The sequence below is a fragment of the Palaemon carinicauda genome, chromosome 15 (assembly GCF_036898095.1).
Source record: "Palaemon carinicauda isolate YSFRI2023 chromosome 15, ASM3689809v2, whole genome shotgun sequence".
In the NCBI taxonomy this organism is placed as follows: domain Eukaryota; kingdom Metazoa; phylum Arthropoda; class Malacostraca; order Decapoda; family Palaemonidae; genus Palaemon; species Palaemon carinicauda.
The window spans coordinates 44223465-44245248 of record NC_090739.1 but is presented as its reverse complement, the minus strand read 5'-3'; the positions used below and the strand labels follow the sequence as shown (position 1 = coordinate 44245248).

Sequence of the window (21784 nt, the reverse complement as noted above, 5' to 3'; positions counted from 1 at the left end):
CAGCTCTGAGACCAGACTAAGACTGGACCTCCTATAAGCCTTCTCCTTTATTTAAATTTTTCTCTTCTTGCTCTATCTGAATTTTGTTGATGATCATTATTAGAACATTTACCAGTTTTTGTATGTGCTTCAATGGCCTTCGATATCAGGATGCCAGAAAACCTCAAATCAATTAATTAGCAGAAAAGGAAACCATGGAAATGTATCGCTCTCTTATTATTGTACACTGATCTTTGGCAACTCGGTGTCACAGCTTGAAATGCTCACAGTTAAATGTTACATGTTTTAGAGTATAGCAAGAGTCAACCCACTGAGACCATGGGTAATAGGCAAGAACTAGAATATCATTACTTTTATCCCCTCATTAATTTTTTTTTTTTTTTTTGTAAAATTACAATTTTATGAGGCTGCTGTAAAAAATTTAGGACAAATCTTATTATTTTGGGGTTTTATGGCACCAGTACGCTTTGAAAATAGGTAAAACCCTCTACTGGTGATTTTTTCTTTTTTAATTTTTTTGTGAAAAAAAACAAAAATGAGGGTGGGTTGGGCTTTCAAAAAAATGGAAGTTTTTTCCCATCCCTGTGAAGCTATGGTGAACAGTAAGGAAGGAAAGGACAGCATAACTATGCATGAAGGTAAAGGCTTGGTTATAAAACAGGTGGAACAATTTAGATAATTGGAATTTACTATAAATCAGTAGGGAAGATGTTAGGCTTTAAGTTGATAATAGGATAAAAGCATGTTTGGGGAAGTGGAAAGAGGTAGCAGGAGTGGTATGTGATAAAAAGATACCAATCAAGCTAAAAGTCTAGATCTGTAACATAGTAGTAAGACCAGTGTTCATGTATGGATCGGAAACGTGGGCTCTAAGATGGAAAGAGGAAGAAAAGCTTGAGAGAACAGAGAGGAGAATGCTGAGGTGGATTATGGGAACATAACTGATTGAAAGATTGGAAAATGATGAAATAAGAAGAGAAGCAGGCGTAGCAAAGCTTGCGGAGGTGATAAGTGTGTCGCAACTGAGATAATGTGGCTACTATTGAAGATGAATGGTGGGAAGGGAGTGTGGAGGGCTAAGGAGGAATCTGTTAGGGGGAAAAGATCGAGAGGGAGGCAGAGAATTAGATGGCGGGATAAGGTGAAGGATGATATGGAGAGAAGGAAGAGGTTTGGTGGAAGAGGATGCCTTTGATAGAAGGCATTGGAGAGGGCGCATCAGGCAACCAACCATTTAATGTAGGGATAACAGGGGGAAAGAAGATATATATATATATATATATATATATATATATATATATATATATATATATATATATATATATATATATATATATATATGTGTGTGTGTGTGTGTGTGTGTGTGTGTGTTTGTGTGTGAGAGAGTGTGTGTGTATTTATATCATGTATGTATGATAAATGCAAATGTAATCCTCTGTGGATTTACCAGATTTTTATCCCCTTGATAGAGGTTGCTAAGTCATGGTGTCGGTAAAGAACCATTCTTATTTCACTATACCCATGTTCCAGTATCCTTTATTCCCTCTTGTTGTCCAACCTCGGGTGAGTTCTCCCCCAGTTACCCTTTGGGGGCTGAATGGCACCGGTCTTTAAGCCCAATCCAGTTTTAAATGTAAAAGGGCTTACTAAAAATTGAGGATGTGTTCGGAGTAAGCATGGGCACTAAATGCAGAATTATACACAGGAAAAGATATTAGCGGCTTACAGATTTGAATCATTTGAATGCAGCGGTCAAGGTTTTCAGAAAATTCCTAATAATTACATGAATAATTGCCTGGGTACATGTTGGATATTCATATGAACTTGTTCAACCATTTTTCGTTGTCAAATGTGTCAAAACATTAACAAGCATTCACTATTCTAGCATTGGTTGATAGTCTTGCACTTCATTGCGTTATTGATTTTCATTTGTGTCAGCTTTTATCTTTTTTCATGTTTGAAATCGTATGAGTAATAAGTAAAAGATTTACTTCCCGGAGAGCACTTGAGTCACGAGTTCCTCACTAAAGTTGCTATATTCACTGGTCACTAAACACTTGTTGATCTGAGATACAGGTGTTCTTCGTGTCCTTTCGTCTATTCTGGGGAAGTTAGCTGTTGCTTAATGAAAATAGAGGGCTTATTTACGAAAAATGAATAATTAAGCAACCGCTTGTGTTAAATGTTGTCTTTTCTTTACTTCGTTTTTGCATCATATCGCACTTGCAGCATGTTTGAATATATTAGCGATGATATACTCCATAACTAATTTCAATTTTAAGTATTTACTTTAATTACCTTATGACAATAATTTACAACTGCACTTCTAGATTGAATAATTTTGCAGAATCCTAGACACTTATTTTTTCGACAATAATTTGATGAAACAAACAGATAGCGTGCCTGTTAAGTTTCGCTTTAGAAACAACTGAGATGTTGAAAGATATTTTATATTTTCAATATTTCTTTTTCTAGTTAAACACGTTCAGATTTTTTTTCAATGAATCACATGGATAAACAAACTTTCAAAATCAGTCTTATATGTGAGTGGATAGTGCTGTTTGGAAATAAAGCTTTTATGTAGTTTGAATTTGGATTAGCAGTAAATCTTGACTTTTGAATAGGTATTCATTATTATATTTTTATTCATAATAGATTCTTATTATCAGGACTTTAGTGTTTTATATATTGATCTTGATACTTCATTTGAAGATTTTTTTGAGATTCGAATGAGAGTCGTGAACATATTTTGTTTGGGGTTCAAGTTTGGTTTAGCAAATTAATAAGTCTTACCTGGATCGAGTACTCTATTTTTCTAACATGGCCAGCTCACGCAGATTAGGGTACTTTACAGGCGTAATGTGTGTATAATGGAATATTCGTATGATTTTACAGCAATTGATGAGGGTATTTTTTATTCAAAGAGAGAGAGAGAGAGAGAGAGAGAGAGAGAGAGAGAGAGAGAGAGAGAGAGAGAGAGAGAGAGAGAGAGAGAGAGTCATTATTGGCTATTATCTTTTCAAGGTCTTCTAAAAGCCAAGCTTAGTGCTCATCCTGGTCTTTGAGTCCGTTCTTTGTGTTCAGTTTACATCCAAATATGTATGGATATTGAAAGGAACTAGAGAAAAGAAATAAATCCCAAAAGTCATGTTTAAATTGTGTGTGGATATGGTTTATAACAGGAGACTCATATGATAGTTGTTTAAAGAGAGAAAAGTAGACCATTTGGCATAGAATGAAGTGAGACAAAACTGGAAGGACGGGATGTGCGGGAATATGAAAGGACAAAGAGTGATTATGTCAAGGGTAGCAGACATGTGCAGAGCTGGGCAGGGAAGCTCTTTTAGGGACGGGAAAGCTTTTGCGATGGGAAAAAGAGTGCATGTATGTCAGCTCAAAGAATATATTAATAGTGCTTAAGTGTGGAAGGAGAAACAGTTGTAATGATAGATGTGGATGGTTCAGGAATGGAAGACTAAAGGAACAAAAGTGAATTATTTTACGAGATTTTGAACATGTGCATTGTCATGTCTGGAAAATATGAAAGTGCAATTGTATCAGATGATATTAAGGCAAGGGTAGGTGACTGACAAGAGATTGCGCTATTTGCCGATATGGAATTGTCGTCATTAATGAGAATGGAAAGTCCTGGAAATTTGATAGAAAGTGGTCGTTATTGTTGGATATACATGGTTTTTAAAGAAGTCTACATATGATGAGGAAACATGTGCTGGATTATGTGTATGTGCTAAGTAAATGGAAGAACTAGATGGATTCAATGTTAAAGAAAGGAGCTGCAGGACATATATGTGACTATTGCATACATGAAGGGAAATGTAGCTGCTGTAGATGTAAGATGAAAAGAAATACTGTAAATGAAAGTGTGTCCAAAGCTATAAATAAGTCAAGTCATTTTTACATGAATGATGTAAGAACTTGTGATGATAAAGTGGGTTGGTTATCGGTTAGGAACAAAGAAATCTTGGAGGAATGAGGATAATGAATTTTCAAAACTTTATAATGGAGTTGCTGGAACATCAGTTTGTATAGGATGGTAGGAAAGGGAATAGAAATATTATTGCTGGAGCTAGGTGATGACAGGCTTAATGAAAGAAAACAGAATATTTGAGGGAAAGTTTCATTAAAGGCTCAGATATCATAAAGGTGTTTAAGAAATATGGGTGAAAAAGACAAGCAATAAGAATAGAGGGGCTCAAAATACAAGCTGTAGCCCTGGGTTTTCGAAATAAATATATTTAAGATTTTAATGTGAGGAATCAAAACCAGGTAAAAATGAAGATTGCGAAGGTTCAAAGGGTTAGTATATGTGTGTGAATGTAATTGCTGGCTGATGAGAGTGTAGGGTTGACAAACTGTTGAAAGGTATCAGTATTTGATTGAATTAATAATGAAATAATATGGTACTTGGGTGATAGTGTAATTAGGAGTTGACCAGAGTTTGTAAGGTATGCCTGGATTAAGGAAAGGTTCTGAAGTAATATTTTCTATTTTGGGTAAAGGTGATAGAGGGACTAGAGGAATTATAGGGGATATAGTATTATTTAGTAGATCAGGAAATACGCATGTTAAAGTATTGAACGATTAATAGATACATGACAGAAGGATTGATAAAGGAATCAGCCTGGTCAGGTTAGACATGGAAAATGATACATGAATCATTAACTGTTTGTTATGAAAGGTATGTCATAAATTTGGAAGTAAAGGAGAAAATATTTATATGGTATACATAGCCTAGAAAGAGTTAATGATAGGATTGCTAGAAAAGCTAACTGGATATTGAGGATTTACAGGATAGTAAGTAAATTGTTGATAGTTATCAAAACTTTAAAAAAAGCATCTGTTAGAAAAAAGTAGTGAAAAGGATGACTTTGTTTACTGTACAACTGGGTCTGAGTTCTGAGACAATGTTGTGGTAGGTCTCTGTGGCTATTCAGTACCTTTGTGGATGAAGTGATGTAAGAAAGCAGAGAAACGGCAGTAGAAGTAGATGCAAAGTTGTAGGATGAAAAGTGAATCATGAAAGGATTGTGAGGTGGTTAATATTTCCAGGTGATAGGAAGTTGGGACAGTGAGGAGAAACTAGAAATGAATGAGTCGTAAAATTGTTTGTAAGAGGAGAACGATGTAAGTGAAGAAAAGAAGGAGTAAGGTTTTGATGGTAAATGGCAACCAGATAGATGGAAAATTAATATTGATAAGGTTGATAGAAGAATGGAAGCAGTCAAATTATATTATCATAGAATAGAGTACGCAACCTGTCAAAAATGACGGCTAAATATTTGCATAGACATGCGCGCAGACGCAACCCCTTTGGGTATGAAGGAGAGGGACCCGGAAAGTACAGCGTGATCAGAAAGTTTAATATATATATATATATATATATATATATATATATATATATATATTATATATATATATATATATATATATATATATATATATATATATATATATATATATATATAGCTAGACATTTGCTCTTTCTTTTATAAGAAATATGAAGTTTGAAAGCTAGTGGGTTATATGTAGAAGATTGGTTAGAGACTTACATTGCTTATGGAAGATATGGTGGAAAGGCATGATGGTATTCTTTAAGCAACTCTACTTTATAAATCTAAATTGTGGATCTTGAATGCAAGTTACAGAAAAATGGTTGAGAAGTTTGAGAAACGTTCGTGTTGTATATGTGTAGTAAGAAGAATTGGATGGGCAAGAATTGTAGAGGTATGCAGGTGTGATAACTATCTCGACTTCGATGTTGCAGATGATTTTCAATGATTTATATTGGATTTTTATATGCAAACATCACAGCCGAGATGAAAAAAGGAAGTTTGAGCTCTATACAATACAATGATTTACTTTTCTAACACCTCTCCTCGGTACTCACACTTTCATTGGTAGTTTTTCGGGCCTCCCTCTAAACTGTTACCGCTCACAACCGACTCACAAGGTTCGTATGATGTGCTCTTCTGACATGTCTTTACAATGTAAAAACGGAACTGGTTTTAAAGAAGACCTTCAGTAGGTTCATATGGAGTTTTTAATAAATATTTTTAATACTTATCACAGGATTCAACAAACTTTGTTTTAATAGTGAGTGACATCAGTTTTAACAAAACAAAAATCGATATAGACACAATAGTAACATGGTACAGTTTTACGGAATAGATCATTATATACAAATATACATTCGTGGATTATTATAGTATAGATCAAACACTGAAATCGTTAATTCGGCCTCATGGTCCACATAAATGAGACCAGTGACTATTTTGCCAGTAAATATTCGTAATCGAAATTTACAAAATATTTGACATTGATATTAATAACTTATATGAGATACTTACTAAGATTGTAGTATACAATATTTATACAAATATTGTAGTATATAATACCTATACAAAGATTGTAGTATATAATATCTAACCGGGACTATTACGAAAATGTTTGGCAAATTCATTTGCGGAATCACCCAATGAAGTACATTTGGGACAAAATATCTTCATCTATGATGTATAGTGAATTGAATAGCTCGCTACATGCACTGCAATGCCACCCCTATTGCTGCCTATAGTTAATATTGTTTGAAATACGAATTCGAGTTAATTAGCAATGAATTGAAGTAAGCCATATTCATGTGTAACGTTAAAGAACAGTTAGAATAACGGATTGCTCATTTTCAAGTGTTATTTCGCCGGCACGATTAAACAAGTCATTTAATATGGTGCTGGATCGCACCGATAGATTGATTAATGAAGATATTGTTTGACTTAGAAAAGGCGATAGTGCTCTTATGATGTCACCAAATTATGGTAATCTTGACTTTGAAATTGAACTTATAAATATATATTCCTCATGACAGATGTCTACATCTTGACTTTGAAATTGAACTTATAAATATATATTCCTCATGACAGATGTCTACATCTTGACTTTGAAATTGAACTTATAAATATATATTCCTCATGACAGATGTCTACATCTTGACTTTGAAATTGAACCTATGAATATATATTCCTCATGACAGATGTCTACATCTTGACTTTGAAATTGAACCTATGAATATATATTCCTCATGACAGATGTCTACATCTTGACTTTGAAATTGAACCTATGAATATATATTCCTCATGACAGATGTCTACATCTTGACTTTGAAATTGAACCTATAAATATATATTCCTCATGACAGATGTCTACATCTTGACTTTGAAATTGAACCCATGAATATATATTCCTCATGACAGATGTCTACATCTTGACTTTGAAATTGAACCCATGAATATATATTCCTCATGACAGATGTCTACATCTTGACTTTGAAATTGAACCCATGAATATATATTCCTCATGACAGATGTCTACATCTTGACTTTGAAATTGAACCCATGAATATATATTCCTCATGACAGATGTCTACATCTTGACTTTGAAATTGAACCTATGAATATATATTCCTCATGACAGATGTCTACATCTTGACTTTGAAATTGAACCTATGAATATATATTCCTCATGACAGATGTCTACATCTTGACTTTGAAATTGAACCCATGAATATATATTCCTCATGACAGATGTCTACATCTTGACTTTGAAATTGAACCCATGAATATATATTCCTCATGACAGATGTCTACATCTTGACTTTGAAATTGAACCTATGAATATATATTCCTCATGACAGATGTCTACATCTTGACTTTGAAATTGAACCTATGAATATATATACCTCATGACAGATGTCTACATCTTGACTTTGAAATTGAACCCATGAATATATATTCCTCATGACAGATGTCTACATCTTGACTTTGAAATTGAACCTATGAATATATATTCCTCATGACAGATGTCTACATTTAGAAAAGCCTCAAACACGTAAGAATCATCTCACTACTTATACAATTGCGTTGACCAGCATTAAAGATTTGTGCTGAGATTGGAATTAGTCATAGAAACATTCTCTGTCACCACTAAACAAGCAAGATGAAGAATAAATGGCTACTACTTGATAGATATCAATTATTATTCCCTACGGTAGTTTTATTTTGAAATGACGTTGTCCATATTAAAAGAATACATATTACTCTGGAACTGTGACTGAATCATGTAGTTCATGTCTATGCTATGGAATTTTGTTTCATAAATGTATATCGAACATGGCTTTCTTTTGAGTACCAGGACTACGAGAAACCATTATTTGTCCTTTTGATTATTTATAATGTGCATTTGAGATATAGGCAATATTCTCCAAGCTGTATAAGTGATGAATTAATTTGTATTTTGAGCTATTTTACATTCTTATTAACCTAAATAACTTCCATTTGTAGATAAAAACTGTGAAAAATAACAGGACTTATAAAATAACCCCTTCCCCCTTTTGCATATTTTCACCCCAAATTCTTAAGCCTACATATCTACAAAAAAGTTGAATTTAAAATGTACATATACTTCTGTAGAGACCAATATCTCCACAGAGCCTCATGCGAAGAGTGGGGACTGCTCTCACAGCGGTTTGGATGGTATTTAGGAAATTCGAACAGTCGCACATCAGAACGTAGTGGAGCATTCCATTCTGAGGTACTGACTTGTGAAGGGTGAGACGCCGCAGGCCTACGTCGTTTGTCATGCTTTTGTACAGCGCCCTGGCTCCTGCAAAGGAAGGCGGGACGTCAAGGTCGATGAAAACACGAGAAATAGCTTGAAACTAGAAATTTGTGTTTTTGTTTAAAGGTACCCAAGCACTTTACATGTAATTTGTCATATGTAGAGCAATACTTTCATTAACCTGTGAAATTTATATTCGCCAGTAGCATCTAAGATCTTGTTGCAAAGTAACATAATATTTTATATTTTTGGAACTATTCCTGATATAGTTGATATGTTTCTATTCTACGGTCTCAGACGCAGACATTCAGCTATTTTGGTAAAACTTCGTCTTTAAACAGAATAAAATACGTCTTGCTCCAGTTTCTATAAACTTTTCCAATTCTGTTTCTGTTCTTAATGATAGAAGGTGCCAAGTGTCGGGTGTCCATTGTGTCGGTTATTCAGTTGGTACGGAAGTCCCACACGGAAACTCAATACTTGTCACCCCCTTTTTTTTTCTTTTGATAAGAAAAATGGTCAATTTAGTGGAACAAGGAAGGACTTAAAAACACAATGTATTCGTTATTGACGTTAATCATAATTATCAGGGGATTATATATATATATATATATATATATATATATATATATATATATATATATATATATGTGTATATATATATATGTATATATATGTATATATATATATATTATATATATTATTATATATATTTATATTAATATTATATATATATATTTATATTAATATTATATATATATATATATATATATATATATATATATATATATATATATAAACGTTTGCGATTAAAGAAAACTATTAAATGAATATATATATATATATATATATTGTATATATATACGTATATATGTATATATATATATATATATATATATATTCGTATATATATATATATATATATATATATATATATATACATATATATATTCGTATATATATGTATATATACACAAATATGTAATGTTTGTGTGAGTATTGTAATTATTCAATATCTATCCTTTACTTTTTGAAAAATAGTGATTGGTATAATATTAACACATCAAGGAAGTTTAATGAACCTCTAATTTTAATCAGCTTTTTAACTATCCATTTTTTTATTATTAATTTAGTGTGCACAGGTTAATTTGAGTATTCCTTTACATGATAAAAGTATGAATGACAATGATTATAGGATATAATTTCTGGATATATATTACAATAATTTCTTACTGAAAACATGATATGATATGTTTTCTTTCTTTCACTGTGATACTTACACCATTTGAAAGCAAGGTATTTGCTAATGTTGTTTACTGTTAGCAAAAAATTGCATATATATATGTATAGTGTATATATATATATGTATATATGTGTGTATGTATATATCATATATATATGTATATATATATAGTGTATATATATATATATATATGTGTGTGTGTGTGTGTATGTATATATCATATATATACATATGTATATATATATATATATATATATATATATATATATATATATATATATATATATATAATGGCCTCATTGATTTCAGGTTGTCTTAATTAGACTACAAAAGGATTCTCTCTCTCTCTCTCTCTCTCTCTCTCTCTCTCTCTCTCTCTCTCTCTCTCTCTCAGGCCGTTTTCTCTTCCGTTGTTACCTGTCCATCCGAGCCAGTTGCGCTCGAACTTGACTCCATCTGTGCCTTCGAACACCCGGAACACGGTGATGATGTAGCCTGTGGTCGGTGTGGTCGCCTTTCTTGAGAGCTTTTCTGAAAGACCCGAAAAAATCATTACTTTTTTTAAGAAATTAGAAGTTATTTGGTAAAGCATTATGACCAAATTCAGTCTTGAGGAGGTTTTGCACAATACTCAAGCATTGAAAAATAAATTTTTCGAAATAATAGTGTCGATTGCTGCCCTCAAATTATTTTTGTGTAACGTTTATTGGTTTTCCTTAATGATGCCAGAAATATAAAATGTTGGTGAAAAAGCTTATTTGGTTTTAAACAGATGGAATGCTTTAGTTTAAAGGCACCCATTGCCAGCATTTTTAAAGGAAAATATTACCTTATTAGTAGATGATAATTTGATGTTATTGTCATAACATCATTCATTTTTTTTATATCTACATTGAATACCGTTGATTAAATACTTTCCCCCATTGTGGTATTACTTTCATATCCATAAATATATATTTATTTGTTCTTTGAATCCAGTGGATTCGCTCTTTTACATTAGGTGTGGATTTTCATTGAATCTTGAATTGGGATAAATTAGCATGATAATCGATGTTACTAGATATTAGTATCCGAATTTCTGCATTTTCTAAAAAAATTGTATAAAAACTGTATATATTAAATAGATACTTAAGAAAGTTTCTGCAGGATCTCCAGCTTGTTCATAAACGCCATGTTTCGTGTACTTACAAATAATTAGGATGAAATTTGCACAAATTAAAAGATATTCAATTATTACTACTTTGATATTCTGAAGACAAACTAAAAAATTAAGGGAGTATACAACTTGTTTTACTATACTAAATAAATTAAAAACAAATCTTATAATTACACCGGACTACAATTTGAGTAAAAAAAATAATAAAGACAATCTCTTTGTTACCTCAAACATGTCCAACTTAATTTTTGTTTACCTATATTTTAGAGTTCTACCTATCTAATTTTGAAAAATCTCCTTCAACTGCAACACTTGAGTTGGGTAATCCTAACAATGTTTGCATAATGTTGGATAAAGTCTGAAACATTTATGAGGTGTTTATTTTTGTAATTACTGAACTTTACTTGTAAATAATTCTGATATTTGTCAAGTCTTAAAAGGGATTTGTCAAGTAACTTTTACTTTGGGTTAATGCGCTGGATATCAGACTTGACTGAGTTGCCAAGAAAAGACGCCACATGAATTGCTTGGTCATTTTTGGATTTCGGTTAACTATTTGCATCTAAGTTAAAAGAAAATCGTCTAGACATGTAAGAGGCAGCATCTATAAAACAATTCTAAACACTTAAGCCTAAAATGTTTTAATTCTTGTGAATCTTATAGTTTAATTTCTTAGCTCAGTCCATATTTGAATACATAGTTATCTTCCTTTTCAAAAGGTTAGGTTTTCTGACTTGTGTATATTTTTTGTTTTGTTTTTTGGTTTTTTGTTTTGTTTATGAACCCAATTTTTTCAGTAATATAATTTCATTTCTTTAGAGCTGAAGTAACAGAAGTTTGTAAATGCTTTCGGAGATTACTCAAATTGTAGTTGTTTGTTAAAGTTGTTGAAATTTGGTGAACTAAAATCTTAAGATATAATGAATATAAATTTGCTATAAGAATGCTTAGTCTTTGCAATGTAGATTCCAGACTCGATTTGTATCCGTTAGCAACAGCAAATTGTGTAAATTATACCAGCAATGTTGACTGCAAATTAGGAAATATTATAGACAATTTTTTTGCTTCGAAAATGTTCAACTTGAATTATTTTTTTTTTTTTTTTACGGCTACGAAGCATAGCAAGTAAAACTGCATGCTATCTCCGGAAGTGTCAACCACTTTCCTTAAATGTTTGCGTTTAGCTCTGGAATTATGTGCACATTAGAGCTAAACTCTTTGAACTACCATCATCTTTAGTTATTTTGTAGAGGTTACAATATCGCCGTTCAATTTTAGTGATTAGAAACGCAACTGCTTAGAACCTGTAGATTTCGTCTGTTTTAAAGGTGAAATATTTAGACATGCAAGAAAACAGATAGTTTCAAATTAACTGGTAGATTTGACAAAGCTGATAAGCAGCCTATCAAAGCGAGAGAGGGATGTGGTGTGTGGAATTTTTGATTAAGAACCGAACATTATTGACTAAATGCGTGCACTTTTCAGCATGGCTGTTTCTTATATTTGTATTATTAGTAAATATAATAGGAAAGTAAATTGTTGTAATTATTTTGTTTTTTCTTTCAGCTACGCACCTGATGATAATTTGGGTAAGGTAAGTAATGCTTCGTTTTATGTCGCATTGATTTTTGAACTGCCTTACTTTTTTTTAGGTTTGTCTTTGAATTTTGATAAATTACGGCCATTCAGTATTCAACGTTTACTTCTAATACTGCTTTTCTATTATAACCTCTATACATTTAATTTCATACTATCAAGTTCTATCCAGGGCATTCTTGCAAGAGCATATACTGTATAATGATAGTTACATACGTCATAGACAGTACCTAAGAATATATATATATATATATATATATATATATATATATATATATATATATATATATATATATCAAAGGTCTCTTTCCGGATGATAGGTATCAGATATCAAGGTATAATTTTAGCTTTTTTTTAATTCCCCTAAAAAGTTCGCAGAACCTCAAATGATTTTAAACCAGCAGAACAGACTTGAACTTTGTAGAGACTTATTTTTTTTAAACGACGATTTTCATATTTCTTTCATTTAAAGCGACATTTGACTGTTGTTATGCCCGATACATTTAATACTGTGCGTAGGGTATGCTTTGTTAATCTTTAGACAAAATTCAAATGACTTATGAGATAGAAAGGTTACGGTAAGCTATTGGAAACGGTCGTGTCTGGCGTTCTGCTGGACTGGGGTTTGAGATATGCTCAAGCTCGATAGTATCATCTTGTGCCTGCAGCCTCACCATCCTTGTGAGCAAAGAATGGAGCGTTTGGGGAGCCCATAGGTCTACCTGCTGAGTCATCAGCAGCCATTGCCTGGTCCTCCCAGGTACTAGCTTGGGTGGAGAGGAAGCTAGGGCGCTGATCATAGGTTTATATGGTTAGTCTATGGATTTGTCCTACTATCCAGGGCATCATCACTGTACCTGTCTCTGCCATTCATGATTGACCTTTAAACCTTTAAGGGAATCCCGGAAAACAAGGGCCATTTTGTAGAATTTCGCTAATAACAAATTAAATACTTTATTAGACTGGAATTGAAAGTAAGAGTGAATGTAATACGAAACAAAGTTGGGCATAATTTTAACGGAATAGTAAATGAAACATTTGCATCCGCAATGACGTGAGACTTCGTAAGTCGCTGGGGATCAATCTTTATGTGATAAGGTACAATGAAAAATATCAATAGCTATCGGGAAGTTCTTCGATGTCAAAGGATACTACTTTGTGTCCATCAGTTAAATGAAATTGAAGGTGCATATTTTGCCAAAGTCTTGTATGTTTTAGAATCATCTGAGGTAGAATTGCGTCGATTGACTGCTAGGTAGATACAGTCCGTCCCACTTCGGCTAGTGTCATCAGTGCTCATCACTCGGTGCCCTGTAGGCATTACTCAGGGGTATTTGCAGCGCTCCTTCGACCCCTATTTGCAGTTGCTTTATATCCTTCTACTTCCGTTCTTGTCCCATTTCTTTCATCTTTTTGTGTCACATCTTCTATTCTAACTTTTAACTTCATAGTGTAACTGTAGGTTTTTACCACAGATACACTTCAGTATTGAATGGCCTTACAGGCCCCAACACAGTGCTATTTATTCTAAACATTAATCCAATATAGTCTGTTTAGACGAAAGGGAAAGGTTGTGGGAATTATAAAACCAAAGAGAGTATGATGAACAGGTGATGATTAACTGCTTTTTCATATTGATTTTTTTTCGTGGAAAAAATATGTCAAGTTAAGGAGGATTAAGAAAAATTCATAATAAAGGAATACATGCCTAACGTATTTTTTCCAGAGAATTTTGTGCTGTGAAAAATGTTGAACTTTCACGATACCTCAAAATATCCAGAGCTAATTATTTAGCATTTAAACTAAACAAAGTTCAGGTATAAAAGTTGTTTATAAAGGAGATGGGGTGCATGGACACGTCAGTTTAATAAATATGTTATTGTGAAAATGGGAGATAACAAAATATCTACCAAGTTTTTGATAGCTTGTCGATGGAGGTTATTGGATATAGTAATGAGAAGTTACATAGATTGGAGATTTTTTTTTTTCGTCTTACATTCCTGTATTTTTTTTTTTCCCCAAATTTTAACCAGTCATCAGTTGAATTATAGGTTCCATTTAGTATCAAGTGTATACCGTAAAACCATTTTTTTTATCATGATTCTAACATCGATAAATCGCGTTTTTTACTCTTTTATGAAAGTACTTTCTTCCAAAGCATTTATTATAATCAATCTATTCATAGCCTTATTACTGAAGGTCAGTCCTATCTCCGTACCAGTTCCATAGTTAGGACTACTATCGATAATCACCACATTTATCACCACCACCTCGTGTTCTTCGTTATGCAGACATTCATTTTCGTTGTGAATAATTGTTGTCAAAATTACTACTTGGAATTAACCATTCGATCAATATTGGTAATGTATTAGAGGGGATAAAGTTGTATAATCTTCTTCTCTAAGTGCTTCGATAATGTGGATTTGACAATAAACAAGCCTCATGCTGTATGATACTCTTAAACAGGATTAATAGAGTACTCAATTAATCCTGCTCTTAAATACCTAAGAATGTATACGTCAAATAGATCTTGTAGGTGCTGTAGCGTGTATGGTTCCCCTGCCACCCTTAAAGTAAAGTGTGTAAAGTAGGATGCATGATTTCTCTTTGAAGAAATGTGATGAATAGTTTTCTGGTGAGCATTTGCTAACGAGATTTTGTTGTTTGTATGATGCCCTTAAGAGAGTTCGATACACTTGCAAATTACTGTTGTTTTGTTTATACACTTAAAAGTGTTTTTTTTTTTTTTTTTTTCATAGCCTCATTTGACTTTATATAAGGCAGGATGTTGTTCTTCCTTCTAGATTGTTTTTATTGTTGTTGTGAACTGGAATTGTTATATATGTATAGAAAACACTTTTTATTGTTGTTAGTAAGTGTTACATGGAAATCACGCACAGTGTTATATTGGTTATTATCTTCTCGTGTATGATATCTCATCAATGAGTGACTTGATGGTAGAAAGATCAGACTATGCAAATGTTTGTCATATCGCAAGTTTAATTTTGCAGGTTTTCAAATAATAAGATGCAAACTCTCGTGCCTCGTCCGGCTGACCTCATTTCGGGGGAAATGTTTAATTTTGTGTTACAATTTCAATGCATTTCCTGTCTAATCTGAATGTGTAATGCTTATTAGTCTACATTATATTGTTGTTGCTATGTGTTATAGAATTGGATATTCCTGAATGTGTAATGCTTATTAGTCTACATTATATTGTTGTTGCTATGTGTTATAGAATTGGATATTCCTGAATGTGTAATGCTTATTAGTCTACATTATATTGTTGTTGCTATGTGTTATAGAATTGGATATTCTAAACAGCTCTGTATATGATTTCTTTTGTGTTATTTAAAATATTGATATTAATTATTGTTGCCATCTGTTTTGAATACAGTTCTTTTTTATTTATTTTTCCTTTTTAAAAAATATGACTTGTGAAATGAGTTTATGTATTTGGACCGTTGTGTAAAGTTATAATATTGCATTTGATGTTTCTGTAGAGAATGGTCAATAAAATATCTATCTATTTATCTATCTATCTATCGATCGATCTCGTTTCCTACAGTTATGTATTTCATGATAAATGTTCGAGATTCATTTCTCCCCTGTTATATTGTTAAGAATAGTCACTTCAGCGTATTTTTGTGTAGATGGAAACATTTCTTATTTGTCTTAAATTTATGGCAAAATTTCATTTCTTTTAAACATGTACTATTTTCATTGCATTGTGTGTAGTAATTTTATGCTACTTTATATATTGTGGTGATGTAGGTGTATTTGCAGTTTTTATAATTCAACGTTGAAAAATGCAAGCAATAGTGTTGTTAGTTAATTATTAAAGCTATTCACTTATATTATAACTTCAAGTATATATATATATATATATATATATATAGTTAAAAAACTGAAATGGAATTCATAATTGGCCTTGTAAATTGGAACCAGGGTGTCTCATACACTTTTCCTAAACCCACTTCCTTTTCTACACACTATCTACTCGATTTGCTGGAAGCCAACATTTCCTAAATTATAATTTAGTTCTAATTAAGCCTTCGTTTTGGAGCTATGGTTCAAAGCTACAGCCAACTTACCTAGTGGAGGTCTTGCAAGCGTGGCGACTTCTTCGAAGGTGTCGAAGTAATGCGAGCAGTTAAATCCAGTCTTGTTTGGATCGAGGGACTCTAAACTACTTTGTCGAACTTTGTTAATGACTGTGTTCACGTCTGCCTTTTGCTTGTCGATAATCCAGATTATCATAAAGGGAAATTCCACTGTAAAGAAAAGATTAACAAAATATAGGATTTTATTTGTGTGAAGTTTTTGCATTATGAATACATAAATTACAACCTTGTGTGGTAGTCGTTTTATCAAGTTCTGTGCAATGCAGTTTATTACTCCTAATATAAACTTTGAGAAAATTTGTAAAATGTATAAAGCAATATAATCTTAATTACGGGATAGCCTAAATAGAAATTAAAACGAGTTATAATTGTGATGTAGATAGTAATGCAGTTGGTTAATTGCGGAATAAACAGGCCAATGCTTAGAAATATTTGGCACAAGACCATCTATGTATAGTGAGCGAGAATCGAGGCAAGCATGTTACGAAAGGTATATTAAATGGAAAACATTTTCTGAGAGAGGAAAGACAAATACTTGAAAATCATTGTGTATGAAGATGTATTTATTTATGTGGGCAATGATTGAATTCTTATAGCGCTTGCTTTATTGCACTATTAAATTTACAGGGTATTATTATTATTATTATTCATTGCTAAGCTACAACCCTAATTAGAAAAGCAGGATGCTATAAGCCCAGGGGCCCCAACAGGGAAAATAGCCAAGTGAGGAAAGGAAACAAGGAAAAATAAAATATTTTAAGAACAGTAACAACATTAAAATAAATATTTTATAAATAAACTTTATATAATTTAACAAAACAAGAGGAAGAGAAATTAGATAGAATAGTGTGCCCGAGTGTACCCTCAAGCAAGAGATCTCTAACCCAAGACATTGGAAGACCATGGTACAGAGGCTATGGCACTACCCAAGACCAAGAGAACAATGGTTTGATTTTGGAGTGTCCTTCTCCTAGAAGAGCTGCTTACCATAGCTAAAGAGTCTCCTCTATCCTTACCAAGAGGAAAGTAGCCACTGACCAATTACAGTGCAGTAGTTAACCCCTTGGGTGAAGAATTGTTTGGTAATCTCAGTGTTGTCAGGTGTATGAGGACAGAGGAGAATCTGTAAAGAATAGGCCAGACTATTCGGTGGATGAGTAGGCAAAGGGAAAGTGAACCGTAACCAGAGAGAAGGATCCAATGTAGTACTGTCTGGCCAGTCAAAGGACCCCATGACTCTCTAGTGGTAGTATCTCAACAGGCGGCTGGTGCCCTGACCAACCTACTACTATTTTATTGCAAAAATACAACAGTGAAAACTTGAGTATTGATTATCTGTGACGGAATTTTTTTTATGTAGAGGATAAAGTGAAAAGAAACTAAAATTATGACAAGTAGGGGAATTATATCGTTTGCTTGCAGCTGGTCGTTCGATCAACGAGATTAAGCAGTCTTGAGTCTAATGCCTGAATTTCATAAAAAGACAAACCTTGTAGTCAAATTAAGTCCTTAAAAGTAAATTGTGTAGGGCGTAGAACTAACAATCTTATCCCGTAAATAGTTATAAAGATCAGGATAAGTAACCCTTTCTGGTGTTCGCTCTGCAAAAAGCAAAAGGTTAAGGATACATACATACCCACATACAGATATGTATATATCCATATTTATATATACAGTATATGTACATGTACAAACGCACACATCTATCTATCTATCTATCTATATATATATATATACATATATATATATATATATATATATATATATATATATACATGTTACCGTGAATATGCAAAATCCGTTGTTATGCATAATTCCTAGTAAATTCGCATACTAACGGATATTCAGTTAATATGCCTAATCACCGAAAAATTCCAGTAAATATGCACAATTCCTAAAATCCTAGGGATTTTGCATAAATAACTGTTATAAACGTGGTTATTATACAAAATAAGGGAAAAATTGCAGTAAAATTGCATAATTCCTAAAATTTAGTAAATAATTAATTGCCTTTTTTGTTATGGCAGTTATCCAAAGAGTCCTTAACAGTAGACACCATAGGTCTAAATAGGTAGATGGTAACGGTGTTATAGTATCTTTCTTTTGGTCGAGAGAAGTACTCCTAGGGTGAAACATTGGAACAAAGGAAGCATTGTTTTTATTGTCTCGTGAAGAATGGAGGAAAAAAGGCAAGCAATACATCTGGCTTGATGCAAAGAGAGAGGAATACAACATGAATCTCAGTCGACTAATTGAACTTGCAATAGACAATGATAAAAAAGACTGCTGAAGATTATTGTCTCCTTAAAAAGAATGATGTAATGAAAATAACTGAAGAAGACACAACAAGGATAACAATTGTGTCGACGATGTCTTTGAAACCCTTCAATCTATTCATGTAGCAAATAGACAAGGTAGGAGAGACATTCTATATAATAAACCAAATGAAAAATTTGCAAACATAATTTTTTTTTGGTTAAGCCGTTCTTTTCAAAAATTGTGTAATCTCAATGCCAGGTAAGAAAATGCAGAATTCTAAACATTTTTGCTGTCACTAAAATAGTTTGCCGTTTAAATAAGTCCCCATGTTTAGTGTATGCTTTTAAGGGAATAGTTTCCTGAAGGAAAGTTTTTCCTAGAGTCAAGTTATATCATATAAGACTAGTCTTACCTCTATCCCAATTTTGGAAATGAACGAAACATTCATTCTGGATGATATTTGAAAATTCGCCTTTTGGATACCTACTCCCCGTGAAACTTTATCCAAGACTTATATTATCTTATTCAGGGAGACTTGATTAATGAATATTGCCAGGACCACTTAAATGAATTTATGTCTTTGACTTCTAAGAATGAAGACTGTTAAAGTGGTTGCTTACCACTTGGTAATTAAACCCAATTCTCACCGTCCACTCCTTAGCCAACATTACTGGGTAAAACAATGGTAGTAAGCGGTACTACCTAGCCATAGGCACTCTAGGATTTACTAATGTCATTTGTTACTAATGCAATGTCTCCTCAAGCGCATTGAGAAATGTTTTTGACTCCTCGTACAGGGGAAATGCTCTTTAAATGGCTGATGATTTTTAATGTTAAAGGTAATTGAATATATATATATATATATATATATATATATATATATATATATATTTATATGTATATATATACATATATATATATATATATATATACAAATATATATATATTTATATATATATATATATATATATATATATATGTGTGTGTGGGTGTATATATATATATATATATATATATATATATATATCGTAAGATAATTTGTAATTGAATGCTATCACCATGGGAAATAGCACTACATCAATACAGTGTCAGTGGCTTTGGATGAGTATAGTGTGTCCTAAGTTAGAATATACTGTATATATCCTGATGAAATGCAGACAACCTAGTGGTAGGAGAAACCCAAAATTACAAATGATCCTCCAAATAGTATATTTTTGTACTCCACCTGTACATATAATATATTGGAGATTAGTAGTAAATATGGGAAATGCACGGTCTCTTGAAAGTTTGCCCGATTCAAAATCATAGAGTCCTGTACAGAACTTTTTTTTTTCTGTGTTTTTCATTTTTGTTTTTTAAAGAAATCAAAAGTAAGTTTAATCAAATATTGCATTCGATTTTTATCTGTTTTTGTTCAAATATCCCTAACCTCACGAGATGAAAGTGAACAACAACTATAACATTTTTATTTTTGGTTTATTCATGATTATATCCTGATCGACTTCTTGTGCCATTAAGTGATACTGATTTATTGCTTCATGTAAAATTATTTTAGTTCAATTTATTATTATTATTATTATTATTATTATTATTATTATTATTATTAGTTTAAGGGAAAGTACATGACAATTCATAGATAATGGTTTTCCCTGCATAATTATCAAGAGTAAAAGTTCTTGTCTATTAGAATGCGATAAATTTCAAAATGTTGCGAATTATTGTTCATAGTGAAATCTGATACATGAAATTTGCAGCTCAATTTTCTCATGAAGAATGTTTTCTCAATGATTCAAAACAGATTATGATTAAGTAACCGCTGATATTTGAACGTAACGGTATTTTTCACTGTGGGAAATATATCACCTTAAAACTACTTGTCTGTCTGTCATCAGAATTGATTTTAAGGAAGCATTAGTCGGTAATAGAAGTTCCCTATGTAGGGCCCTTATTGATAGTGGAATGGATTGGGTTCTTGGTCCAAGGTCCCCTAAAAAACATTTCAACTGAAAGAAATGTTATCTTTGACCATTAACTAGCATTAACTAGACTTTAACTGTCTTAGGGTAGAGTTCTCTTGCTTGAGGGTACACTCGGGCACACTTCTATCTCATTTCTCTTCCTCTTGTTTTGTTAAAGTTTTTATAGTTTACATAGGAAATATTTATTTTTATGTCTTTACTGTTCTTAAAATATATATTTTTCCTTACTTCCTTTCCTCATTGGGCTATTTTCCCTGTTGGAACCCCTGAGCGTATAGCATCCTGCTTTTCCAACTAGGGTTGAAGCTTAGCAAGTAATAATAATAATAATAATAATAATAATAATAATAATAATAATAATTGGGTACTAGGTTGGCCAAGGCACCAGCTGCCGTTGAGAAACTAACGCTAGAGAGTTATTGGATCCTTTGACTACCCAGTCAGTAATGCATTGGATCACTCTCTCTGGTTACAGGTAATTTTTCCTTTGCTCCCCACACGTGCACTGAATAGTCTGGCCTATTCTTTGCACATTCTCTTCTATCCACATACATTTAACAGCACTGAAATTCCCAAACAATTCTTCTTAGCTCAACGGGTTAACTACTGAACTGTAATTGTTCAGTGGTTACTTTTCTCTTGGGAAAGGTAGAAGAGACTCTTTAGCTGTGGTAAGCAGCTCTTCTAGGAGGACACTCCAAAATCAAACTATTGTTCTCTAGTCATAAGGAATGTCATAGCCTCTGTACCATGGTCTTCCACTGTCTTGGGTTAAAGTTCTCTTGCTTGAGGGTAC

At 32.6% G+C, this 21784-nt stretch overlaps 1 protein-coding gene across 1 annotated transcript in view; it reads right to left on the bottom strand.

The window, feature by feature from the left end:
- Positions 1 to 7660: 7660 nt before the first annotated feature.
- LOC137654586 (uncharacterized) overlaps positions 7661 to 21784 on the bottom strand; it is a 167743-nt gene continuing 153619 nt past the window's right edge. The window contains 3 exon segments of the mRNA XM_068388341.1: positions 7661 to 8676; positions 10292 to 10405; positions 16721 to 16900. Coding sequence (XP_068244442.1) covers positions 8459 to 8676; positions 10292 to 10405; positions 16721 to 16900 — 512 coding nt within the window. The 3' untranslated portion in view covers positions 7661 to 8458.